Source organism: Solanum stenotomum, chromosome 10, assembly GCF_019186545.1.
Source record: "Solanum stenotomum isolate F172 chromosome 10, ASM1918654v1, whole genome shotgun sequence".
Taxonomy (NCBI): Eukaryota; Viridiplantae; Streptophyta; class Magnoliopsida; order Solanales; family Solanaceae; genus Solanum; species Solanum stenotomum.
Genome location: NC_064291.1, coordinates 51740392 through 51768084, shown reverse-complemented (window position 1 = coordinate 51768084; position 27693 = coordinate 51740392). Strand labels below are relative to the sequence as shown.

The 27693-nt window shown below is 35.2% G+C and overlaps 3 protein-coding genes and 1 pseudogene across 4 annotated transcripts in view; 3 read left to right on the top strand and 1 right to left on the bottom strand.

Annotated features, from left to right (window-relative positions):
- LOC125841404 (serine/threonine-protein kinase SAPK3-like) overlaps nucleotides 1–27693 on the bottom strand; it is a 119136-nt gene that overhangs the window by 49113 nt on the left and 42330 nt on the right. The window lies entirely within an intron of this gene.
- On the top strand, nucleotides 203–7945 carry LOC125841395 (NAD-capped RNA hydrolase DXO1). 2 transcript variants are annotated; one of them, XM_049520513.1, is made up of 14 exons: nucleotides 203–780; nucleotides 2456–2691; nucleotides 3342–3407; nucleotides 3504–3582; nucleotides 3709–3788; nucleotides 3884–3907; nucleotides 4179–4303; nucleotides 4945–5161; nucleotides 5244–5297; nucleotides 6820–6866; nucleotides 7310–7394; nucleotides 7480–7543; nucleotides 7645–7788; nucleotides 7879–7945. In XM_049520513.1, exons 1-13 carry the CDS (start codon nucleotides 303–305, stop codon nucleotides 7764–7766), a joined length of 1677 nt encoding a protein of 558 aa, XP_049376470.1. In that variant the 5' UTR covers nucleotides 203–302; the 3' UTR covers nucleotides 7767–7788; nucleotides 7879–7945. The 2 variants fall into 2 exon arrangements, with proteins under 2 accessions (XP_049376470.1, XP_049376469.1); XM_049520512.1 differs by having other exon boundaries at nucleotides 7645–7945.
- On the top strand, nucleotides 9439–25794 carry LOC125843142 (receptor-like protein 9DC3). The gene is made up of 3 exons (XM_049522366.1): nucleotides 9439–12179; nucleotides 16698–16861; nucleotides 25376–25794. Exons 1-3 carry the CDS (start codon nucleotides 9439–9441, stop codon nucleotides 25792–25794), a joined length of 3324 nt encoding a protein of 1107 aa, XP_049378323.1.
- Nucleotides 17091–19033, top strand: LOC125841544 (sialyltransferase-like protein 1; annotated as a pseudogene).

Genomic DNA, 27693 nt, shown 5'->3' with positions numbered 1-27693 from the left:
AAGTTACTCGGTACTTACGCAAACAAAATCAGAATTGCCATAGTGCCCAAAATGGCCCATCATATAAATATCTAATTGGGCCTTCGAAAAACAAATTGGAGTTGAGAGAGACCTTAAGGTATTCAAAGCCCATGGATCATAGTTTTCAATATTTGCACTATACCCCCTGTACATTCCATAAATACCAAAAACTCCCGGAAAACATCTCAATTTGTTACGCTAACACTAGCAAAGATCGAAATCGGAAAACAGCCAGCCAGCCACCAACTCTGCCGTTATACCACCAATCGACCGCCTGTACAATGGAGGCGAAGATGACGAATCGCTTGAAACGTTTGTTCGGAGAAGAAGAAGATGAAGACGAACAACAGGAAGAAGAAAACTATTCAAACCACCAAGATGAAGAAGAACAAAGGCAACGGCAAGAGAGTAATCAATCATCACCATCTTCAGCATCTCAATCATCATCATCTACTTCTTCAGGCGCCGCCGGCGCTGCCGCATCGTCATCGTCTTCATCGGGTTCTTCTTCGCGTTCTTCGTCGTCTAATAGGAGTAGAAGTAGTGGTAGTGGAAGTGGAAGTGGGAGTGACAGAGAGGCAGATGAGGATGATACCGGCGAAGTGATTTCTCATAGTAATAACGATTATAATAATAATAATAATAATAGTAGTGGGTATCATCAGAATGAAGAGGATGATGATGAATATAAGGACCTTTTTGGGTCTGATAATGAAGATTATGCTAAAACTCTTTCGAAGAGTCGTTTCCCAGTTCCTGGTAATTTGTTAATTTTGTCCCTTTTTTATTAACATTTTGCTGCAATGTTAAATTGGTTTGATAGATGAGTTTTTCTTCTTAGAAGTGTTTTGAAGGGTTAAAGTTTGGAACTTTTCAGTTATTTTAACACTTCATTTCTAGGTTTTGAGCTCAACTACAACATACTCTGTGTAATTCCATAAGTGGGGTTCGGAGAGGGTAGAGTGTTAAGCAGACCGTACCCTACTTTCTGAGGGTAGAGGGTATGTTTTGAGCTTGTTTTGGAATATTTTTTATTGGGGATTTGGTTGGTCTTAGAGATGAGGGTAATTTTGAAAAGTTTTGCGGGTTAAATTTTGGATCTTTGCAGGTTTTGGCTCTGTTTGATTGATTTGAGCGCTTTGCTTCTAGGATTCCAGCTGATTTTTGGGCATTTAAACTTGCCTTTTGTTTACTCTGATTGATGGGGTGTATATTTTGGATGTTTCTAATGGTTTGATTTTGGAACTTTTGAGTATTTTGAATCTGTTAGTTTGGTTTATTCGACTTCGAGAAAATATACAATGCTTTTTTTCTTTCCCCAAAAATCCTGTTCTTGTTTCTAGTGTGGTTTGGAGTGAGTTTGTTTTGTTTCTATTTTGCGTTTCTGTATGGGTTGGTTGTTGATGCTGGATAACACATGAATTCTTTCTTTCTTTGTTTTCTGAACGTTCTTCACTAAGAAACAGACGAGAGCAAGGAATTATTTTTAAAGATTCTTAAGCCTCCAAGTTTTTAATTGGGGAGCAGAAAAGCGAACAAGGGTTTTTTATCAGTCCATGTTTTTCAATCCATGAATTTCTGCTGTAGAAGAGAGAAGCCATAAGCTGATTCATTTACATTTGGAATAATTTAGTTTTTGTTGACGAAACTGATTGTTCTTTATTGCATAATTCTAATTGCAAAACAGAATAGATTCTGACGGAATGTAATCCATTGTTGCTGCCGAGCATCTTTTGTTGTTGTGCTTCTGATTGATATGTGGTACTGAAGTAGCTTGTTAATGCTATTGCTATAGTGATAGGTATCATCTAGTGAAATTTTTGGATTTGGTGATGTGCAGTTCATTGTGTTTAATTCTTCAGTTTGGAATCTCACAGAGAACTCAATCTGCTGTTTAAGAGAATTGGCATAGTGAAAAGCTATCAAAGAGTTGTAGATATTCAAAATTCTAAGCAGAAAATGTCTTCGCTGTTCAAAAACCATAAATTACTCAAATTGCCAACACGAGTCATGCTTGCTGTTTTATGAGAGATCTAAAGTAGAAGTATACAAGAATTTAAATAGCGTCTAGATGGCCTTGACTTTGCTGCTTCGTGAAAAATCTACTTAAGTTAATACTCATGGAGATGTGCCTATATTGGCACTCTGTTGTATGAGCGAAAAACAATTGAATAATTAGTGATTGGTTTGGAATTGTGAAAGAAGAATGCCGATCTTATTTGTGTTGTGAGAAACAGTGATTTAGCTCTTTGAGAAGCTTCAAACTTCAAAGGAAAAGCCTACGGTTCCATATTCGTAGGAACATTTTCCTACAGAAAAGAAATTGCTCGTACATAATCAACATTAACATTAGTTCAATTTCCACCATTTAGGTTAATATTCCATAATCGGGGCGATTGTTGTTTAAGCTCTTCTTTCTCATTCTCTTTTGCAGTTTTACCCCCTATACGTAACACTAACCACCAAACAAGGGGAGGATTTGGCCGGGGTCGCTGGCAAAATGATAGAGGAGCTGGCATCCTTCCGCGACCAGGACCTTATCCCCCAAGGCAGAACTATGGTTATGGTTCCAAGTTTTTCAATGGCCATCGTGATGAACGCTTTGTGTCTGAATTGAAGTTTGCAAAGAGTGAAGAAACATTAGCAAGAAAATGTATAGCTTTTCAAGAGGTAGATTCTTTCCCTATTTTTCTCCTTTTTGTTGCCAAACTACCCTAGCTAAGCACATGGACTTCTGCCAAGCTGTTTTTAAAGCTACCTGGGCTGATCGAATGCACAACTTTAACTTTAAATTACACTTTTGTTGGTTAACTGGGGTTTAACCATCGTGTCAAGTGTGTTCATCAATTCTGTATAAACAACAACAATTTCACCTGGGTCTCAAATTGGTTAGGGTCGGCTATGTGAGTCTGTCATATCTATTTGTGCTCCATTCTGATACTAAGTAGTTTGTCATTTAAACAAATTAAGCTTCTGTAGTGCTAGAGGTTCATTCATTCTCTATGTACTATATCCTTTTCTCCAGAATATTTTTTATATAATTTTAATAATTCTTCGCTGAAGGGGCTCAACTAGTCCCTTGCTATAGCCTATAAAACACTACATTCTCCCACAAAAACTTTGCTTGTTAGTCATGACATGTATGAACTGGAGTGGACTGCTCATTGGAGAATAAATGGATTGTGGTGTTGTATGATCCCCCTCCCTCTTACATATCCTTTAAAAAGTCAGACCTTCTTGGTCCCTTGACATTTTAACACCCTTGCATGTAAAACTGTTTTTTCTTATAATTTATTGTAATTAATTTATGGGATAAATAGCCATGTGAACTCGCGTGCTTCAGTCGAGTTGAAGGTGGAGATGTCTACTTTGATGACCGCAGCTTGGTAAGCATTATGTCTGTTTTTCTTTTCTAATTACATCTCAATATTACAAACCCCTGAATGACCAATCATAATAGCACATTCTCTTTGTATTATCAGAGGCTATTCAAGCGTCTAATTACTGAAGATGTTGGGGCAGACCTGAATCAAGGTTTTGACACTTTTACTGAGAAGAAAGGTATATGCTAGAGGGATGAAGTATAGAGAATATGAAACTTTTAGATGCTTGATGGTTAGGCTCAGAGTTCTTCTGTTTTCTATCTGCACCTGTGTGTATAATCTGACAGATATGTCTCTTTGGAAGATTTGGGTTCTCAAGGTTTTGGCGACTTATTGGCCAGTATCAGGAATAAAAATATACCACTTGATAGAATGCATTTCGTGGTAAGAAAATTTTGTTTTTTTAATTTGTTATCAGAACTCCATGTGTTTGGCAATTGATTTAACGATGGTTTGCTTTTTCCTTTTCCTTGTGTCAGACTTATCGCAACAACCTCAATAAGGTAACTTTGAATCTCCTCTGACTGATGCTTCCATAATGCAGCATGACCAATTTCAGAGTATCAAATATTGATTATGGAGAAGATCATTAAGCTGCAATATATTAATAGTTCATTTTTTCAGCAATAACTGTTTTTTTAACGGGCACAAATTAATATTCATTTATATACCTTGTCATCTGGTGTCCTTGATGGCAAGATCCAGATATAATTTTCAGTTGACATGATACTTTAGTCTGTTAACACTTGTCTTGGGTGTCCTTTTTGTCTGCAGATAATGGCTACTGCTTATCTCAGGAATGAACCTTGGGAAATGGGAGTGCACAAAAGAAAGGGGGTTGTGTATCTTGACGTACATAAACTTCCAGAACGGCCACAGAGTGTGCTGGACCGTAGAAGGTTCTTGAATGTTTCCCGAATTCTTGTTTTTAAGAAAAATTGTGCATACTTTTGTGGATGATGTGAACCGTCTCAGAAGGTTTATAATTTGTAGTTGGCTGAGTTTAGATTCTATAATAACTCTTTAACCAAAAGAACTTTAAGGCTCACAATACTAAAGAGCAAATGATTTCCATATTCGTGATTAACGATGGAGTTGGGATGCAATTTCTCTCCTTTTCTCCACCTTCCCATTTTGTACACTCTGTATCACTTGCCTCTGTTGTAATTAATATTTGGCTGACATAAATTGCTAATTACAAAGTTCTTCAGTGAATTCAGCACTATAAGTAATTTATAATCCATTTTATACTGTTCATGACAAAGAGTCTATTAGAATAAATTCTTCTCTTTTTATTTGTTAAAAGAATTTAGTATAGGGGGGACTGAAAAGATATCAAATAATTCTAGTTGGTCACAAACTATATTATGATCAAAATAGCCACACATAACTTAAAATTTGACAACATGAAAACGTAATCTGCTTTTTCAGAAAAAAATATTTTTTGTTCAGAAGAAAGTTTGTTTAGAAAGTATCTGTTATTATGTATACTAAATATGCTTTTCATGTTTGAATAAGGCTTCTTTCCCCTTTAATCTAGGTGTTACTGGGGATATTGTTTCGAGAGCCTTGCAACAGAAGATCCTAGGCGATCTGATGGAGAAGGGATACATCATGTTGATGCCAATGTTGAATATTGTGCTGTAGTTAAGACAAAATTAGGTGCACATCGTGTTTTAATGGGGGCTGAAATGGACTGTTGTGATTCAACTGATGATGGGAGGAGGTTTTATGTGGAATTAAAGACTAGTCGTGAGGTATGCCTTCCTGCTTGGATCTCTTTCCCTCTTCAGTCGTTTCTGATTTTTAACTTTTATATCTTATTTGTGTTATTTACAGCTGGAGTATCATACAGAGGAAAAATATGAGAGGGAGAAATTGCTCAAGTTTTGGGTATTGACGATGGAAACACATCTTTCATGCATCTTATGCGTATTTATGTGTGCTTTAAATGCCAAATCAATAACACATTAACACAAGGATAAGTTTTTCTATGTTGCAAGCTATTCCAAGTGAAAACTAAATTTATGTCAAGAGATGTATGAGATAGGAGACAAATATCGCACCGAAAAATAAAGAGATAGGAAACAAATAAATAATTGAAAAGGGAAGAAAGAGGGGGAGGTGTATAGGATTAGAAGTATTATAGAGATCATTACACAAATTCTTTTCTTGAGTAGGCTTGTTCTTTTTTGGATGAACTTGTGTAGTCAAGGTTTCTGTCCTTGTGAAATAGTACCGTCAGCACTATGAGTCTTTTTTTCTTAAGTAAAAAAAAGAAGAAAAGGATACATAAGTTTGTGTGCTAGAAACTGGAACTATGATAAATATGATAAATGTAGGCCTCCTTAGAGTTGTTGGCATCTCCAAATTTAAGTTTATATGTACGAATTTAGGGAAGTTCTGTCTAGACAAGGAAATTTAGTGAAGCTTTGCTTTCTGCCATCATGTAGTGGGTTTCCATTTTATCCTGTTTCATTGTGGATGCTATGAATATGACTTTGTAGGTTATACATGCCTCTTTGCATAAGAAACTCTCTCAGTCCTGTTTCACTGCCGGGTCTAGCTTTTTTCATGCCCTTCAAGAAAAATAATAAATACAAGATATAATTTTCTAAGTTACCCGTATTTATTAGATTCCTTTTGAGTATTGAGCAGTATTGCAAAGAACTACTCCTTTTGTCCCAATTTATCCGGCATCTATCCCAAAAAGTATATCACCTTTCTATAAGTAGGAACAACTTAACTTAAAGATTTTCCTTAACCATTATTGAAATGATTTATAGACACACAAGCGTCTAAGGTTTGTTTTAGACCACAAATTTCAAAAGATTTGTTTCTTAAAATTGTGTCTAGTCAAACAGTGTACTTCTTTAGCATTAAAGGTAGAGTTGGAAACAATTTTCTACTTTAGTCTTGAATTCTAGGATGATCTTTTTTAGCCAAAACGATAGTTAAAAGGGGACCGAGAGAGTACTAATTTTTCTCTTGAGTCCAGAACAGTCTGAAACTTAATTGTTTTTATCTTTGATCAATTCAAACTTGAGTATTGATTTAACTTGATTCATGCGAGACTTATCCTGAATCTAGTAAATTCACAGAATAGGGTAAGATATAGTGAGGAATCAATGTAATGATTTTAAAGACTACTTCATTTAGCAAAAGACAATGCACACCTCATATATTCCTAGTATTTCAGCCCTCAGGGCTTAGTACAAGTGGCAAAGGTTGAGGGACTAGTGAGTTGTGACTTAGGTCATAGGTTTGAGCTCTGCACCATCCGACCTAAACTTAGTATATCTTAAATTTTAATTTTTCCTTTCTACTTTAGTTATCAACTATTTGTAGATTGTCGTTTGTTTGAGGCTTTTTAGCTGTCTATTTACTTCGCTTATGTATATTCTCTTTGTTGCAGATCCAGTCATTTCTTGCGGGTGTACCTTATATTGTTGTTGGTTATAGGTAAATTTACATGCTGTGATCTTCCATCTTTGCTTTTCCTTTTCCTTTTCAAGGCTTGAGGAACAAATCTTTGCCTTTTTCTTTAATCTGTTATGCGCAACTCAGGGGTAAAGTCTACGCACATCCTACCCTTCTCAGACCTCACTTGTAGGATTATACTTATACTGTGTAGGCGGTTGTTGTTGACTTCTTCTTGTTGTTATGCAACTTAGTGTCACGAGGTTCTTCTCTGCATTAATTTTCAACAATAATGAGAATGTTGCTTTTCTGAACAAAAAAAATGGGATTGTTGGTATTTAGTGATGAAACTTTTTACTTATTAAATAAAAGAAATGCTCAGTAATCATCTTCATGATCTTTTATTGCTAGTGTGTTCTTACAGTGACTGGTTTCAACCCAAGTTAAATTTGTTTTATGAATCTGTAAATTGTGTTATACTATAGGGATGATGCTGGTCGTCTAGTCCGAACAGAAAGATTGAGAACTAAAGATATTACACACAGAGTAAAAATGAAAAATTACTGGCAGGTAATTAATTTCTTTGTTTTGACACGCATAAATGCCTGGTAATTAAGCTCCAGTTTCTCATGTCTCCTGGCTGTTGGTGTGGTAGGGTGGAGTGTGCTTAGCATTTGCAGACGAAGTCTTGTGCTGGCTGTACGGGACAGTAAAAGAAAGTAAGGACACGAGTAAAACTTCTCTAGTGTCTCGTCATTTGAAATGTTTTCAGATCTCTGATGCTTAGTTCGTTTATTTGTGAACGATATTGTGATTTCAGATGAAGACTACATATTGCAGTTTACGCAACATTCTACGCGTTTGGAGCTTCTTCAAGCTCAGTCCTGTCCTGATGCAATAACAGACCATGTTCAACAGTTAAATTCTTCAACAATTCCATAGCATAGCGATGTTCGATGAAAGAGTAAGAACATTCCCTTTTTCTTTTGCGGAATTTTTGTATCAACTGTAATCAGTTGTAAATTTCCTTTTTTTTTTTTTTTTATGATGCAAGAAACTACACCTCCGTTACATCGAGTCTTACCGGAGCAAATTATAATGACAGCAGTTATAAACTGAAATGGTCACAAGAATTTGAATTCTCAATTTTGTTCTTTTAATTGTGTATTCGAAGGAAGTCATCTCAATATCTACGAAGATTTTTTGAAAGAAGTTGCCAAGGATGCATTATAGCTTTATCTGAAAGATATTTTTTCTTACTATTAACACTGAAAATAAAGATGATTCGATGATGAAGACGACGAAGATACAAAGGTGCACCCTCTACATGAAGAAGGGTTTGATAGGGTTCAATCGTAAGTGTGGTGAAATGTACTGCAGGAGTTACATGTGTTTAGAGCAACATGTATGCACTTTCGATTTCAAATTGATCTCAAATTTTCAAGGGTTAACAAAAGTAATTGGAAGAAATAAAAAAGTAAATTAACATTGCTATTCATTTTTGTCAAAAAAATAGTAATCACACGCACTGACAGTGGATTATGCGTTTGAATTACGTTAAAACTTGAAACGAACTTGTAATTTAGTTCAAGGGTGCGTGTAATTAGATCAAGGTGTTGATTATTTTATTTTATTTACAAAATCAAATATGTTGATCTACAGGTATAAAGTAAATTTTCTCAGTAAATATGATATGGTGACCTGCAAAATTAAAGATTTACTTATCATAGTCGATTAAGTTAAATTGATCGATGGTATAAAATTATGAGGCAAGAGGCAAAATAATAACTCATTCTGTAACGTACCACACCCAATATAAGAACACTTAATACTTTTGTTTCAATTTTTATGTGATTTAGTTTGACTTGACATGATTTTTTTTTTCTTGGTGATCTAAAATAAGTCACAGATCTATAAATCATTTTACTAAGAATAAAATATATATTTTAAAATTAAATTATTATTAAATAAAAAAATGTACTATTTTGTTGAGACTACTAAAAAGAAAAGTGACTATTGACTCGCATAATTAGGAGGGAGGGAGCATTTCTCTTATGTTAAACAATCTTTGAATATAAAAAGGTTATGACCTCTTTTTAGCTCATTTCAATTCAAGCTGAAGTCCACGTAACGTTAAAGCGGATCAATGATCCGTTTATTTATTAACCTTTTTTTAGATATTCTTAAATTCAATTCAATCTGCCCATTTAGAAACCTTACTTGCACCTATTCTTTGCTGCTACTATGTAATTTTATTGGGAGAAGCTTCTTTTATGGTTGTCAATTTGTGGGTATATCTCAAGTTGGCAATTTCATTTTAGAAACATAAAGGCGTAGACTTTTTGAAATGGAAAATTGTCCCAAAACCATTAACTTAAAAAAATAATGAGCTCTTATCGTGAATTAATTATGACATTTGAAGTTTTGAAGATTATTATTAGTGAGAATGAAAAAAGTAGTATGTATGAATCGTCATGTTGACTTGGGTGCGTGTACTAGGTGAAGGTGGAAATTGACTTGGGTCAACCACAATGATGATAGTACTGTGTATAAAAACTACAAGTTTCACCCCTGCTACTATAAGTACAAGTTCCTAGCTAGTTAGATATATCCAATGGAGTACCAACAATTGCTAATAGCTTTTTGCTTCTATTCACTTTTTATACAACAATCTCAGCTTACATATGCTGGAAAACATCTTTGTGCCCGCAATGAAGCTTTTTATTTGCTTCAATTTAAACAAGGCCTCACCGTTGATCAAAATGCTTTTCACTATAGTTGTGACGACTTGGCCCAAGCCAAGACTTTGTCCTGGAATGTTACAGGAGATTGTTGTGAATGGGATGGTGTTACTTGCAATCGATTTACGGGTCATGTCATAGGCCTCGATCTTTCTTCAAGCTGTCTTAAGGGAACCATCTATGCTAACAGCAGCCTCACAAAACTTGGTCATCTCCAAAGACTCAACCTTGCCTTCAACGACTTGGATGACTTTCCACTTGGAAATAGTATTAGTAAACTCAGAAGATTGACGCATCTCAATCTTTCGNTCCATGCTAACAATAGCCTCACAAAACTTGTTCATCTCCAAAGACTCAACCTTGCTTTCAATGAGTTGAATGGCTTTCCACTTGGAAATAGTATTGGTGAACTCACTAGTTTGATGCATCTCAATCTTTTGGATTCTGGATTTCTGAAAGGGAAGATGATTCCACCAGGATTATCCAAGTTGTCTAAGTTGATTTCACTTGACCTCACCTGGAATTTCATCCAAGTTGGCCAAACAACCTTGAGAAGTTTTCTGCACAACTTAACCAACTTAGAGGTACTGTTGTTTCGCAATGTGCACGCACCATTTGAGTTACCTAATAATTTTCCATCTTCCCTTAGGAAACTAAGTCTTGAGGGCACCGACATGTTTGGGAACATAACTGATTCTCAGCTTTTTCATCTACCAAACTTGCAAGTCCTGAGATTGGGATGGAATCCTTTAATAACAGGCACTTTGCCGAATTTTAATTGGAGTTTCAGTGGAAGTATTTTAGAGTTGGACTTTTCCCATACTGGTATTTTTGGGAAGGTACCTGATTCTATTGGTAATCTCCATTCTCTTTGCTATTTAGATCTCTCTTCCAACAGTTTATCTGGCTCGATTCCAGAATCCTTTGGCAATCTAACTGCAGTCACAGAGTTGACGCTTACAGGTAACAGCTTCACTGGTAATGTTCTCTCAAGTATCTCAAAATTAAACAAACTTGTTCATTTAGATCTCTCATACAACCATTTTCAAGGCTCATTTCCAGAATCCATTGGCAACCTCACAAAAATCTTAAAGTTAACGCTTCAATGTAACAACTTCACTGGTACTGTTCCCTCAACTATCTCAAAATTAAATAAACTCTATGAATTAGATCTCTCTTCCAACAATTTTCTAGGCTCGATTCCAGAATCCATTGGTAACCTCACTGCAATTACAAAGTTGACACTTTTACGTAACAACTTCACTGGTATTATTCTCTCATCTATCTCAAAATTAATCAAACTCTATGATTTAGATCTCACTTCCAATCACTTTCGAGGCTCGATTCCAGAATCCATTGGCAACCTCACTGCAATCACAGAGTTGAGACTTACAGATAACAGCTTCACCGGAAATGTTCCCTCAACTATCGGAAAGCTGAACAAACTTAGCTTCATATCTCTCTCTTCCAATAATTTTGAAGGCTCGATTCCAGACATCTTTGGCAACTTTTCAGAGCTAGATACTTTAAATTTTCAAAGTAACAATTTCACTGGCCCATTCCCAGATTCAATTGCAACGTTGACTCGCTTTATACTCTTACAGTTGCAAAACAATTCACTAACTGGTCCACTTCCCTCTAATATAAGTGGACTTCAAGAGCTACAACAACTTGATTTGTCCTTCAATTACTTCACTGGCGCAACACCCCCTTGGTTATTCCATCTTCCATCCTTGACTGATTTGTCTGTTCAATACAATCAGTTAACTGGGAAATTGCCAACTAAGCTCAAGGGAAGTTCCTCAGAATACTTTAGTATTGATCTGTCGCACAACAATCTGCATGGCAAAATCCCTGATTGGATGTTATCATCCTTAAGCAAGGGTAGCCTGGATATCTCTCATAACTTCCTCACAGGCTTTGAAAAACAAGTATGGCCTACAATGTATTTGTGGTCGCTTAATTTGGGAAACAATTTTCTTCAAGGGCCTTTGCATCAATCCATTTGTGACTTGTATAACCTTCAGGTCCTCATTTTGGCTCAGAACAATTTCAGTGGTTCAATCCCAGGATGTTTGGGAAACTTCAGTAGACGCATTTCTATTATAGACTTGCGAATGAACAATTTTCATGGAGAGATACCAATATTCTTATCGACAAGCTTACAATATCTTGGTGTTTATGGCAATCAATTGGTGGGACAAGTCCCGCGATCCTTGATTAACTGTACAAGATTGGTAGCTCTTGATTTGGGGAACAACAAGATCAATGACACGTTCCCCATATGGCTTGAGAAACTTCCATACCTACGAGTTCTGATTCTGAAATCAAATCTCTTTCACGGTCCAATTGGTTATTTGGAGTCTGAATTTCCATTTCCTGAGTTACGGATCTTTGACCTTTCCTGCAATGGGTTCACTGGAACTTTGTCATCTAATCTTTTCAAAAGTTTCAGAGGTATGATGGATGTTGATGAAGAAAAGAAAAGAATTACTCGAAAAAGTACAAGACATGACACATATTACCTTTACCATGTAAGTTTGGTTATAAAAGGTAATCAGTTTGATATGAGAATCACGTCAATTATGACGAGTGTTGATTTATCAAGCAACAGGTTTGAAGGAGATATTCCAAAATCCATTGGAAATCTTAGCTCACTTGTGTTACTCAACCTGTCTCACAACAGCTTCCACGGTCATATTCCTGCAGAATTTGCAAAGTTGAAGGCGCTCGAAGCATTAGATCTCTCACGGAACAGACTCATTGGAGAAATTCCAGGTCTATTGTCGAGTTTGACATTTCTTGAGGTCGTGAACCTTTCATACAATCATCTGGCTGGGCGCATTCCTACTGGGAAACAGTTCAATACATTTCCAAATGATTCGTATTGTGGAAATCCTGATTTATGTGGATTTCCACTGTCAAAAGAATGTGGAAACAATAATGAATCACCACTTGAACACAATGATGATGACGATGATTCATTTTTTATGAGTGGATTTACATGGGAAGCTGTTGTAATAGGTTATGGTTGTGGTATGATATTTGGATTGTTGATCGGAGGCCTCATGTTTCTACTGGAAAAACCAAAATGGTATGTGAACTTTGCTGAAGATATTGCTCAACAAATTGCTGCTAAGAAGCGAACAAGGCAAAAGAAGAGACGTCAAAGACGTGGTTTAAGAATGAATTAGCAATATACCAGGTATGCATCAAAACAAAACTTTCTGTAACTGTTTATTGGATAACTATATGTCAATTGTTTATTTTTTCCTAAATATTCAGAAACTCATACAGAAAAGTCATCAAGTCCTTTAATACTCAATTTGTCTGTGCAGAAATGTTGCAGGAGTGTTGGACAAGTTTATCAATGGATGCATCTGTTTGTTCACATGGTTGCCAAATACATAATAAGTTACAGTTTATTTCTATAGTTTTGTGTCAAATAATAAATTAGCTTTAGACACAACAATCTCTTTACTCTGTTTGGATGGTTGTTTCATAATGTATCGCGTTATATTGTATTGTGTTGTGTTGTACGTATCGTGTTATATTGTATTGTATTGTTAGTTCAGCAATATGAATCCTCTGTTATTATTATCTGTCTCGCTCTATTTGGGACCAATTTATTCTAGAAAAAATGCTAAACCCTACAACATATTCAAAATAAGCCACACAAAAAGGAAACCCAAAAAATCTAAAAAATGGAGTACCAAAAATCCCAGATGAGGATATATCTTTGTACATATAAAAAGAGAAAAATTTACCACAAAGATGTAATCAACAATTTATGCCAATTAACACAGCAAAATGAGTCAATGAGGAAGCGGTAAAGTTTGCTTACGATCTATCCTCATTAGACCCTATAGAATTTCATTGAGTATGTATGCTGTTACGGAAAAGGGCCAAAAATACCCCTGAACTATCCGAAAAGGTTTAAATATACCCCTCATCCATCTATTGGGCTAAAAATACCCCTCAGTCTACCTTTTTGGCCCACTATTATCCTTAAAACTAACAGCCTTTTGTTTTTGAATTATTATTTCTATTAATTATTACGTGGCATCTTTCTATTGGATAAATTTTAATATCAACCCATCAGATTTTTATCCGACCCATACCCACATCCCTTAACCCAAACCCAATTAAAAGTTCCATCAAAAATAAAAGATTGAATCATCTCTTCTCTTCCCCCCCTAATAACCTATTTTTCTTCTTCCCTCTTTCGTATTAAGCAATTTCAAGATCAATTTCACTCCAAATGTTCAGATTTTTAGTGCAATATTTCGTTGAAGTTGAAGATTCAAGTTGTAGCCTTGATTTTTGAAGTTACTTTAGCTTAAAAACACTTAACATTAGTCAACCTTACTGTGTTATTGATACAAATAAGAGTTCGTATGGTGTTGGTTGTACTTGACTGCAGAAACATACCAGCCAGATCAAGAAACAAAGATGACATTTTCTAATTTGAATGTTGTACTATGTAAACATTCTTGTATTTCATTGTGCCACGAAATGACTTTACACTTCTGGAAAAATCAAATCCAAATTCAAAGCTATACTTATCATTGTTAAACATCACAAATTCACCCAAACTATAAAATTGTAAGAGTATTGAAGAATACCAAGTCGATGAAAATTAGAACTAAAATAGCTACAAAGCTACACCTAAACTCAATCAAAATAGCAGCAAAACTAACCTAAATTCTACCAAAAAACTACACCAAAACTTCAAAAATCAATGTTGCAACTTGAATCCTTCAACTTTAATGAAGTATTGCACTGGAAATCTGAACATTTAGGGTGAAATTGATCTTGAAATTGCTTAATACGAAACATGAAGAAGAAAAATAGGTTATTAGGTTCAAGGGGGAAGAGAAGAGATCGATCCAATCTTTATTTTTTATGGAACTTTTAATTGGGTTTGGGTTAAGGGATGTGGGTGTGGGTATGGGTCAGGTGGGTAGGATAAAAATCTGATGGGTTGATATTAAAGTTTATCCAATAGAAAGATGTTACGTAATAATTAATAGAAATAATAATTCAAAAACAAAAGACGGTTAGTTTTAAGGATAATAGTGGACCAAAAAGATGGATTGAGGGGCATTTTTAGCCCAATAGATGGATGAAGGGTATATTAAAACCTTTTTGATTAGTTCAGGGGTATTTTTGGCCCTTTTTCGATGCTGTTATTATTATTGTTGTGACGACAGCAAAATGAGAAATTTCAAAAATATATACTCCAGAAAAATTCCTTCAAAATAAATGCAGTAACTAAAACCTTAAAAGTGGTAGAACCTTAAATGCTCTCCACTTTGAAATCGCAAAGCTCAATTCTTTTGCTGCAGAAACGGGTAGTAACGAAGGAAATTGGGTGCTTTCTATTTTAATAAAGAAACATGTTTTAATTGGCCCGGTGGCCCGTCTAATATCCTGAAACGGCTATAGTTTGCTAATTACGATTAGTAGCTATATGAGAGAGGCGAGCGAGAGAGGGCAGATAATGGAGAGAGGTGAATTGTGTATGTATATCTGTCGAATTGTATATGTATATTTGTCAAATTGTATATATGTAACTGGTATGCATATGTATTTGTATATCTAGTGAGCGAGATTGGTAGAGAGAGGAAAGCGAGATTGGGAGAGAGAGGAGAGAGGCGATTCAGAGAGGGCAGAGAGTGGAGAGCGACGAATTGTATATGTATATCTGTCAGATAATTTTATATATATATGTTACTGGTATACATATGTATTTGTATATCTGGCGAGCCAGATTGGGAGAGGGAGGAGAGAGGCGAGCGAGAGAGGCTAATTGTATTTGTATATCTGTCATATTATTGTGTGTAAATATATATATATATATATATATGTATATATGCATAATTTGTATTTGTATATGTATAGCGACGTAATTACAACTGAAAATAAGTTGTGAGTTGTAACTAATTCAAACTATAGCTATGTTAGTTAATTAACTAGTATATATTTGTTTATCCGCATAATTTTCCCTTAGTTTTTAGCTCATTTCAGCAATTCGCTTTAGCCCAAGTAATATTTAAGCAGATCAATAACCTGCTCATTTAAATATTCTCAAATTCAGCTTAATCCACCCGTTTGATACCCCTGGTTGTACCTATTCTTTGCTACTATATTATGTAATTTCATCAGAAGAAACTTTTTCTATGGTTGTTCAACGAGTGGGCAATATTTTTAGTTTTTAGAAAGAAAAACGCATACACTTTTGAATTTTTTTTTTAAGTTGTATTAGTAGTAGTAAAGTTTTTGAAAAAAAATTATTAAAATTGTATTAGTGGTAGTTAAGTTGTGTAACTTAATAAAGGTGGAAATTGACTTGGGTCAACGTACAATAATGCATTATTCATCACACTGTATGTATTTAAAGATGGACTACAAGGAGGAAATTCTTCAATTGCTTTTTCAAGTTTATATAGAATAAAAATAATGTTATTAGCACAAGCAGATCTAAGTTTTGAAGTTTATGAATTTCTATAATACTAACCTCAACCTAATATACGATAATAATTGGATTCACATCTCAAATGTTAAATTAGGTCTTAGGCCTAACTCACACCCTAAAAGCTAGCTCAAAGGGAGGAGGATTGCCCAAGCCTTATAAGGAGTCCACCCATCTCATTAACCATCGATGTGAGACTTTTGTCATTCTTTAACACCCCACCACACTCCCAGTGCTTAGCATCTGGTGCGGGGGCAATTTTGATTTTGGGGGCCCCAACATCGGGTGAGACAAGCCCTGCTCTGATACCATGTTAAATTAGGTCTTAGGCCTAACTCACACCCCAAAAGCTAGCTCAAAGGGAGGAGGATTGCCCAAGCCTTATAAGGAGTCCACCCATCTCATTAACCACCGATGTCGGACTTTTGTCATTCTTTAACAATACTATTTATAAATATTTAATAAACTTTTATTACATACACAAAAATTGAATCAAACTATCGTGGAAGAAGCTTTTTTGTTATGGTTGTTAAATAATGACTATTTCACAAGCACTCACACGGATTACCTTTACGATATTAGTTTGGTGATAAAAGGCAATGAGTATGATATGAGAATCACGTCAATTATGACGAGTGCTGATTCATCAAGCAACAGGTTTGAAGGAGATATTCCAAATTCCATTGGAAATCTGAGCTCACTTGTGTTACTCAACCTGTCCCACAACAGCTTCCGTGGTCCTATTCCTGCAGAATTTGCACAATTGCAGCAGCTCGAAGCATTAGATCTCTCATGGAACAGACTCATTGGAGAAATTTCAGGTCTATTGTCGAGTTTGACATTTCTTGAGGTCTTAAACCTTTCCTACAATCATCTGGCTGGGCGCATTCCTATTAGGAAACAGTTCAATACATTTCCAAATGATTCGTATTGTGGAAATCTTGATTTATGTGGATTTCCACTGTCAAAAGAATGTGGAAACAATAATAAATCACCACTTGAACACGATGATGATGATGATGATGATTCATTTTTTATGAGCGCGTTCACATGGGAAGCAGTGGTAATAAGTTATGGTTGTGGTATGATATTTGGGTTGTTGATAGGAGGCCTCATGTTCCTACTGGAAAAACCAAAATGGTATGTGAACTTTGCTGAAGATATTGCTCAACAAATTGCTGCAGGAAGCGGACAAGGCAAAAGAAAAGACGTCAAAGACGTGGTTTAAGAATGAATTAGTAATACACCAGGTATGCATCAAAACTTTCTGTAGCTTTTTATTGGATAACTATATGTCAATTGTTTATTTTTTCCTAAATATTCAGAAACTCAGACAGAAAAGTCATTAAGCCCTTTAATACTCAATTTGTCTGTGCAGAAAGGTTGCAGGAGAGTTGGACAAGTTTATCAATGGATGCATCTGTTTCTTCACTTTATGCCCATGCTTGCCAAATACATATAATAAGTTACAGTTTATTTCTATAGTTTTGTGTCAAATTATAAATTTGCTTTAGACACAACAACCTCTTTACTCTGTTTGGATGTTTGTTTCATAATGTATCGTATTATATGTAATCAACAATTTATGCCAATTAACGCAGCAAAATGAGTCCATCAGTAAGTGGTAAGGTCTGGGTACAATCTACCCTCCTCAAACCCCACTTAATTGAACTTCACTGAGTATGTTGTTTTTATTGTTGCTATGACGCAGCAAAATGAGAAATTTCAAAATAATTCCAGTAACTAAAACCTTAAGGTACTGATAGATCTTTACCTGGTAGAACCTTAAATAGTAACGCAGTCTCCACTTTGCAATCGCAAAGCTCAATTCTTTTCCCGCAGAAATGGATAGTAACAAAGGAAATTGGGAGCTTTCTATTTTAATAAGGAAAACATGTTTTAATTTACCCGGGTGGCACGTCAAGTAGCCCGATGCACAAAACATCTTGCATTAGTAGGTTTGAGAAAGACCGCAATTCAAGAGATGCGATATGGATAATCTAACTTAATACTCTTTTTGTCCTTATTTACTTGTCAAATATTTCCTAATTTGATATTCCTTTTTAGAGTTTTTGGCTAAAATCATCCCTCAAGTATAACTCAAGCTGAGGGTACATTCTTATGGTAAAATTGTGAACAAAAAACATCCTTCCACTATCCCAAAACTTGCATAAACATCCTTTCTGTTAACCGTTAAAAACTAACAGAAAGAAAAACATGTGCTAAGCACATGGCTTTCCCCCCAAAATCTCCATATACTGTTAATTGATTGCTTCATCTTTATAAACAATAGCTCACGTGCAAACTCTTCTTTCATACTTTTGTACAGAAAGATAATTTGCTTTGTCCCACTTTCAGTTTAACCTTCAGAAAATGTGTCCCTAACTGAGGGTTGAAATTGACTGCTCATATAACTCATATAAAGAAGCTAATAGCACTAGACAATTTAAAAAATGCGCAGTCGTTGGCAATTCTGGAGACTTCTTGAGAAGCAATTTGGAGAGAAACTTAGCAATGATGATGCAGGTAGATGAGACAATATGACTCATGTTAATAAGAAATACATCAAGCATGTTGGCTTGAAGAGAGATTTTTGCTTAGTTCTGTGAGGTGCTGCTAGAAACATGATTTCTCAACGGTTAATAAGGTGCTTATAGTTAAAAGTGTCATCCATAGAGACTTCAATGCAATGATAACGAAAATTCGAAATCTCTATTCCTAGCTATCGTATAATGCAGAGGTGCCAAAGGAATTGGATGAAATCAATAGAATTAGCACTTTTCATGTGCGACATTGTTGACATTTATAATTTTAGTGTTGATCCTAGATACACAGAATGGACTCCATACTTTTCTACACCAAGAAAATGGCACAACCCACTTCTAGGGAGGGCATATTACCAACTCTTAGAATGCCTTGGAGGCATTCAGATCCATTCTCCTATGGAGCAAAGAGGAAGCGAGACAAGCCTAATGTGCCTAGTTGAGAAATGATAAACAACGCTCATAGAAATGCATCGCGTCTGAAAAAGAAGTAAGCCGACAAGAAGAAGGATTGGTTTCACTTTGAAAAGAGAGCAGACGAGAATTTGGAGTTGTAGTAAAAGTAGTCGTTTTATGTTGTATCAGTCTCACTTTGAGTTTTTCGTATTAAATATATCTTGTGTGTTTGCCAAGCGCAATGAAAGTACTTTGAGGAGCATTTATTTTTTCTTCTTTTTTCCACCTTGAGCATTTTAACACTTCAAACCAGCATAAAGGCTAATATTTCGCCTGAAAAATAGGACCAAAACTTGCACAAAAAACACACTCAAGAAAACATCAAGACAACTAATTAAAAACAGGAAAAAACTATTAAGAAAACTGGTAAATCAGTACAAAAATAGCATAAAAATCAGCAAAACAATACCAAACTAGCCAAACACAGCAACACACTAGAAAACAGGCAAACAAGTTGATAAACTAGTATATAAACAACAAGAAAATCAGCAAAACAACACCAAACTAGCATAAAACAACAAAAACAAACAGCAATACAACAGAAAAATTGGTAAACCAATAGTAAACAACAATTTGTTTGGCAAAACATAAGAAAAACAACATGAAAAAACCAGCAAAACAAAAGAAAAACCAATAAAAATAAGTAGAAACAAAGTCTAGTACCATTATATTAACAGAATAAGTAAATGAACAACAAAAACCAGTAGCATATCATCAGTTTGATACACAAGAACCAAAAAAACTCAATAAATCAAAAAGAAGTAGAAGTAATTTCTTCAATCGTTCCTGCCTTTTTGAGATGTCAGGAAAATGTAACTTTGATGGCCGACTTGAGATTTGCCTTTTCTAACCTGAAATAAGAAATGAAAATATTACATATTTGCATTTATATGCTATATTAAAAAACTTAAATAATTGAAATTTAGATGAGAATATTTGAACACTCTTACAGGTAGCTTTTCCACATTATGATAACTTGATGCTCTCTCGATCATGATGGAGTCCAAACTACAAGGGTAGTCCGATGGATGAATTTCAACGGCATCAGATGAAGGAGTGCAAGTTCTACTATTATGGCCAGGCCTACCACATTTCTTACAATGAACTGATTTTTGTTTCCTTTTTAACTTCATCCTGCTAGCTCCTGGCTCATCATCTTCTTTCTTTCTTAGTTTTTGTTTCTTCCCTTTCTTTGTCTTCTTCAAGTATAAAAGTGGTAATAGTGGAGGATTCTGTGACTTCGGCCATAAATCAGGATCATTCATAGGAAATATCGGAACTTCATAAATTTTTTGATATGTCTCAACCTTGTAACAATCATCGACATAGTTTAAAACTTCATCATTTTTCAACCAAATAGATGATATAGCATGCATGCTTACAAGGGATACCCGAAAGTTCCCATTGCCTACAACTACATGTCCTGTTATATAAATCAACAACCCAAATATCACCTTCAACAGGTCCAATCACTTCATAGTTCCACATATTCGACTTTTTAAGAATATAAGTGGCAGCATCCTCCATAATTTTAGTCAACTTCTTCTTAATAGTAGGACAAATATCACCCAAATTCCACTTTTAAGCTTTCTCCCTATTTGAGTTAATTCTTGTCATGAGCAAATGTCTAATGGTTTCCAAAAGTTTAATAATTGGTTTATCTCTCGCATCAAGAATAAACTTATTAAACACCTCACATTGATTGTTCAAAAGAATGTCACACTTCGGAAGCGGAAAGAAATGTGATCGTGACCATTCACTAGGCAATTTAGTAGAAAGCCATGCATAAGCATCTCTATCTAACTCAAACAAATCAACCATAGAAGCATCAAGCCTGTCAATAGTTGTTGCTAAAGCTGCCTTCCAAAGAGCATTTTTTAATGCCATTCCACAGAACCCAGCTTTCTTGAAATTGCTATGCAAGTGTCGCACACAAAATCTATGAGAAACATCAGGCAACACTAATTCAAAAGCTTCAAGAAGTCCCTTTTGCTTATCTAACATAAAAGTCCACAAGTATTGCTCTTCAATTTCAAGATCGTTCATTAAATATATTAAAAACCAACACCATGTTTCCTTATTTTCCTTCTCAACTATTGCATAAGCTATTGGAAAGATGTTGTTATTTCCATCCAAAGTAACCGCTGATAATAAATGTGCTCCATACATGGTGGCCTTCAGCCAACACCCATCGACCCCAACAATCTTTCTACAACCAGCCTTGAATCCTACTTTACATGCTGCAAAACAAATATAAAACCTCTGAAATCTCATCAACTTGTTAGGTATCTCATTTTGAGTTACTTTCAGGAAAACGGAAGTCCCCGAATTGGTTCTAACAATTTCATTGCAATAATTCCATAATATACTAAACTGAACATTTATATCTCCATCGATAATTATAATAGCCTTTTCCTTTGCCCTTCTTGCTTGATGCATACTTATACGTAGCCGTAATTCCCTACTCAATGTATCTCTAAATTCTGATGTTTTCCAATTCTTATTTGATCTAACTCTATCAACATACCTCTTTGCAATCCAACTGGAAGTGATATTTTTGTTATTATAATTCCACCCAAAACAAGTATGCTTGGAGACAAACGTCTTTATTTGAAAAGATGTGTCCCTTTGCATCAATGAACCCAATATCCTCCAGTTACATCTATTTTTTCTTCATTTGGCCTTTGCTCTTCTTCTGTCATCTTTGATCCACTCAATTGACTTTCCTATTTTGGCTTGATTTGCAATCACAGCTTCTTTGAATTCTTTCTTGCTACCGAATATCATTCTCAACTCCAATTTGGGATTAAGGGCATTCGTTTTTGGATTGTGCTTCGGAAAGTTAGAATCTTCATTTTCAGAATTGCAATCACTATTTAACTCCTTGTATCAGCAGAATCTACATGATTTGAATCACCCTCCACATTCTGCATCTTTTCATTTACATAATCTTGATTTTCATCATTTTTCTCATGTCTCTGATTTATATTGATCCCAAAAGATTCAGCAGAAGGATTAATATATTTAGAAAATAATATATCATCTTCCTCTAATGGATAATTAAAATCTTCAAAATTATCATCATGAGAATCATCACTATTTGCTTCTGTATCACTTATTGGCAAAGAATCTATTCCCGTCTTCTCGCAATGTTGATGATCATCATGATAGAAATTCAAATGTTCAAAATATATCTCAATCACCCTGTCCTTTGGAATGCAAGTAGCAAGTTTAGCTACTTCAACGTTGCTACCAACTAACCGAACCTTATAAAGGGTTAAACCATACTTGTGCCAGAACACCACCACATACTCCTTGTCATAACCACATTGTTCGCCATATTTTTAAAATCTGATAAGCTTATCATTGTTCTATTTACATAGTAAAAAAATTCAACTTTTCCACCTATGTAGCCTCTTGTCGGACCACTCACAAATGATCCACCATGATGTACTTTAATTGTGAAATGGGATGCCTCAGAAATAGGATCTACACAACTATAGAACTTGTTCTTATATATAAAAAATATGAAATATATAAAGCGAAGAATGAAGTACAAGTTCAATAAAACTAATATCATAACATGTATAAGTTACTGAAAAATATATTATATATGATATTAACAAATGCTTAAAGGTTTTGAATATCAACAATACCATAGTTGGGTGTGACTGATCTGTCAGTTAAACTTTGAGCTAACATTCTTCGTATTGTTTCTTGCTTTTCAACCTACAAAATCTTGAAATTATTGAGAATGAAAACGATGTTTAGGTTGAGAAATAACAAAAATACTACAGTAATGGTAAAACCAAAACTTCTTCAATGACTATTTCTTTTACCTTGTTTGTGAGGCAATGGAAGAGGAGATAGAAAATAACCCTAGCTTCAATTCTTCTGTTGAAAAAGAACTTGTCTGGTTGCTTAAGTTCAGAAGAAGATGAAGTTTTGTTTTTGGAAGCTGATCGGGCAGGATTTAGGAGGAAATCAATAGAACAGTATATGGGGATTTGGGGGAAGTCATGTGCTTGGCACATACTTTTCTTTCTGTTAGTTTTTAACAGTAGTTAACAGAAAGGGATGCTTATACAAGTTTTGGGATAGTAGAAGGATGCTTTTTGGTCACAATTATACCATGAGGATGTACTCTAAGTTTGGGTTATACTTGAGGGATGAATTTAGCCAAAAACTCATTTATTTGTCATTTTTGGCAAATAAAAAATGGACAATTTATTTTTTCCTATTATACTCTGTCGTTTGGTTTGAATTCAAGTTATGATGGGATTAATTATGATGAGATAAATTATGACGGGATTAGTTATGATGGGATAAATTATGATAAAATTATTTCCATTATTTTTTATTGAGTGTTTGGTTTGTTGTATTCAAAATAATAAGTTTTAAGAACAATTTATTTGTTTACAAAAATGTCCTTCATGAATGTAAAAAGTGATGTATAAAAAGGGTTGAAAGAGACATTTTTGTCATTTACTTATTTTATCCGGGATAAGTTATCCCGGGATTATAATGCCACCCAATGGGAGGGATAACTTATCCCGGTACTATTAATTATTAATACCGGGATAAGTTATCCCGGACTTGCCAACCAAACAACAAATTAAGTGGTACTATAATTTAATCCCATGACTATTTGATATTAATGTCTTTAAAAAATATAGTAAACTCATTATACTAATCAATATTTTCTCAACTATTCATGATTTCTATATATTTATTTTAAATTATCATCTTTTCACGATCCATCCATTTATGTTAAAACACACCCCGATTTTGCAAATTTGGTTGATTTTTTTTAATAAAAAAGAAATAATAAACTTTTTTTTGTGGGTCAACAACAATAATGCATTATATACACAATAAGTTCCTAGCTAGTTAGATATAATAATATATCCAATGGAGTACCAAAAATTGATAATTGCACTCTGTTACTATGCACTTTTTATACTTTTTGTCCATCAATCTCAGCTTACATATGCTGCTGAGAAACATCTGTGTCCGCGATGAAGCTTTTTATTTGCTTCAATTTAATCAAGGACTCACAGTTGATCCAAATGCTCATCATTGTGACAACAAGACCCGAGGCAAGACTCTGTCTTGGAATGTTACGGGAGATTGTTGCGAATGGGATGGTGTTACTTGCAATCGATTTACGGGTCATGTCATAGGCCTTGATCTTTCTTAGAGCTGTCTTAGGGGAATCGTCCATGCTAACCATAGCCTCGCAAAACTTGATCATCTCCAAAGACTCAACCTTGCCTTCAATGACTTGGATGAGTTTCCACTTGGAAATAGTATTAGTGAACTCACTAGTTTGATGCATCTCAATCTTTCGGATTCTGGATTTACTGACGGGAAGATGCAGATCCCACCAGGATTAGCCAAGTTGTCTAAGTTGGTTTCACTTGACCTCTCCTTGAATAGCTTCCAAGTTGACGGAACAACCTTCAAGAGTTTGCTGCAGAATTTAACCAACTTGGAGGTACTGTTGTTTGACTTTGTGGATGCACCATTTGAGTTACCTAAGAATTTTCCTTCATTCCTTAGGAAATTGAGTCTTGAAGAAACCAACATGTTTGGGAACATAACTGATTCTCAGCTTTTTCAGCTACCAAACTTGCAAGTCCTGAAATTGCGATTTAATCCTTTAATAACAGGCACTTTACCGAATTTTAATTGGAGTTTCAGTAAAAGTATTTTAGAGTTGGACTTTTCTTATAAGAGTATTATTGGCAATCTCCATTCTATTTGCTATTTAGATCTCTCTCACAGCCTTTTTCGAGGCTCGATTCCAGAATCCATTGGCAACCTCACTGCAATCACAGAGTTGGCACTTTCAGACAACAGCTTCACTGGTAATGTTCTCTCAACTCTCTCTAAATTAAACAAACTTGTTCGTTTAGATCTGTCTTTCAACCAGTTTGGAGGCTCGATTCCAGAATCCATTGGCAACCTCACTGCAATTAGAGAGTTGAAACTTTCATATAACAGTTTCACCGGAAATGATGGATGTGGATGAAGAAAACACAGGAATTACTCGAGCTACTAATAGGACTCACAGAGATTACCTTTACCATGTTAGTTTGGTGATAAAAGGTAATGAGTTTGATATGAGAATCACATCAATTATGACGAGTGTTGATTTATCAAGCAACAGGTTCGAAGGAGATATTCCAAATTCCATTGGAAGTCTGAGCTCACTTGTGTTACTCAACCTGTCTCACAACAACTTCCGTGGTCATATTCCTGCAGAAATTGCAAAGTTGCATGAGCTCGAAGCATTAGACCTTTCATGGAACAGATTCATTGGGGAAATTCCAGGTCAATTGTCGAGTTTGACATTTCTTGCGGTCTTAAACCTCTCCTACAATCATCTGGCTGGGCCCATTCCTACTGGGAAACAGTTCAATACATTTCCAAATGATTCGTATTGTGGAAATCCTGATTTATGTGGATTTCCACTGTTTAAAGAATGTGGAAACAATAATGAATCACCACTTGAACACGATGATGATGATGATGATGATTCATTTTTTATGAGCGGGTTCACATGGGAAGCAGTGGTAATAGGTTATGGTTGTGGTATGATATTTGGATTGTTGATAGGAGGCCTCATGTTTCTATTGGAAAAACCAAAATGGTATGTGAACTTTGCTGAAGATATTGCTCAGCAAATTGCTGCTAACAAACGAACAAGGCAAAAGAAGAGACGCCAAAGACGTGGTTTAAGAATGAACTAGCAATATACCAGATATACATCAAAACATTTTGTAGCTGTTTATTGGATAACTATATGTCAATTGTTTATTTTTCCCTAAATATTCAAAATCTCTATTTGTGTGTGCAGAGTTTGCTGGAGAGTTGGACAAGTTTATTAGCAATGGATGCATCTGTTACAGTTGATTTCTTTAGTTTTGTGGCAAATAATTAATAAGCATTAGATGCAGCTACCTCTGCACTCTATTTGTATTATATGTATCGTGTTGTATTTGTATTGTGTTCCACAACTATTATCTATCTCACTCTATTTGAGACAATTTTTAACTAGAAAGAAAGCTAAACCCTACCAACAAATTCAAATTGAGCCACACAAAAAGTAATGCCATCAAACCTAAAAAAATACCAACAAAGAAACATTTCAACAAATTTATCCCAATAATTGATGCAGTCGTCTCATCTCATCCATTCTACTTGACAGCCTCAGATTCACCTGGAAATAACCTCATCAACATCATATTATATGGATCTAGTTATGGTAACTGAAAAATGGAAGTTTTAATCTCATTATCAGCTAAGAACAAGCTGTGTTTTATTGATGACAAAGCAGAAATACCAAAAGAAAACACATCTCTTTTTTATCACTGGAGGTCCACAAGACAGCGGGTTCCTTCCTCTCGTTATTCACCCAATGACTATGTGTTACTCACTGATGGAGAACCTGAATGTTATGAGGAGGCCATGGAAGATGAGCACAAGGATCAATGGATTGATGTCATGCAAGATGAGATAAAGTCGCTGCATGAAAACCACACTGATGAGTTAGTAAAATTTCCCAAGGGCATGAGAGCTTTGAAGAACAAGTGGGCGTTTAAAGTTAAAGTTGAAGAACACAACTTGAAGCCGAGATACAAAGCTAGATTAGTTGTTAAGGGATTTGGTCAAAGAAAGGGCATTGACTTTGATGAAAGATTTTCTCCTGTTGTGAAAATGTCCTCGATTTGTACAGTTCTAGGTTTGGTTGCTAGTCTTAATTTATAGATTGAGCAGATGGATGTAGAGACGGCTATCCTTCATGGTGACCTAGACGAAGAGATTTATATGAAACAACCTGAGAGCTTCAAAGTAGATGGTAAAGAAAATTTTGTGTGTAAACTCAGAAAAAGTCTCTATGGCCTAAAGCAAGCTCCTAAACAGTGGTACAAGAAGTTTGAATCTGTTATGGGGGAGCAAGGCTATAAGAAGACTTCTTCAGATCATTGTATATTTGTACAAAAAAAATTTGACAATGATTTTATCATCCTCTTACTGTATGTGGATGATATGTTGATTGTGGGCAGGAATACTTCCAAGGTTGACGAGTTGAAGAAAGAGTTGTGTAAGTCTTTTGCTATGAAAGACTTGGGTCATGCCAAGCAGATTTTGGGTATGAAAATTACTCGTCTCAGAGATAAAAGGAAGATTTATCTGTCACAGAACAAGTACATTGAACGTGTACTAGCTAGAGCGCTTCAATATGAAGAATGCTAAGCCTGTTAGTACACCTCTTGCTAGTCATATGAAGGTGAGGAAGAAGATGTGTCCTACAACTAGGGAGGGACAAGAGAGCATGACCAAAGTTTCATATTTCTCCGTCGTCGGAAGTCTAATGTATGCAATGGTATGCACTAGACCTGATATTGCTCACACAATTGGTGTTGTCAGTAGATTTCTCGACAATTTGGGAAAAAAGCATTGGGAAGTGGTGAAGTGGATACTCAGGTATCTTAAAGGAAGCTCAGATGAATGCTTGTGTTTTGGAGCATCAAATCCAATCTTGAAGGGCTATACAAATGTTGATATGGCAGGTGACCTTGATAACAGAAAATCCACTACTGGATATTTGTTTACTTTTTCAGGGGGAGCTATATCATGGCAGTCAA

Excerpts from the sequence above, each read along its gene's own strand:
- LOC125841395 (XM_049520513.1), top strand. The coding sequence starts at position 303 with ATGGAGGCGAAGATGACGAATCGCTTGAAACGTTTGTTCGGAGAAGAA. Across the intron at positions 3,408-3,503 it reads ACTTTGATGACCGCAGCTTG|AGGCTATTCAAGCGTCTAAT; the intron begins GTAAGCATTATG and ends TTGTATTATCAG. Across the intron at positions 7,544-7,644 it reads GTACGGGACAGTAAAAGAAA|ATGAAGACTACATATTGCAG; the intron begins GTAAGGACACGA and ends TTGTGATTTCAG.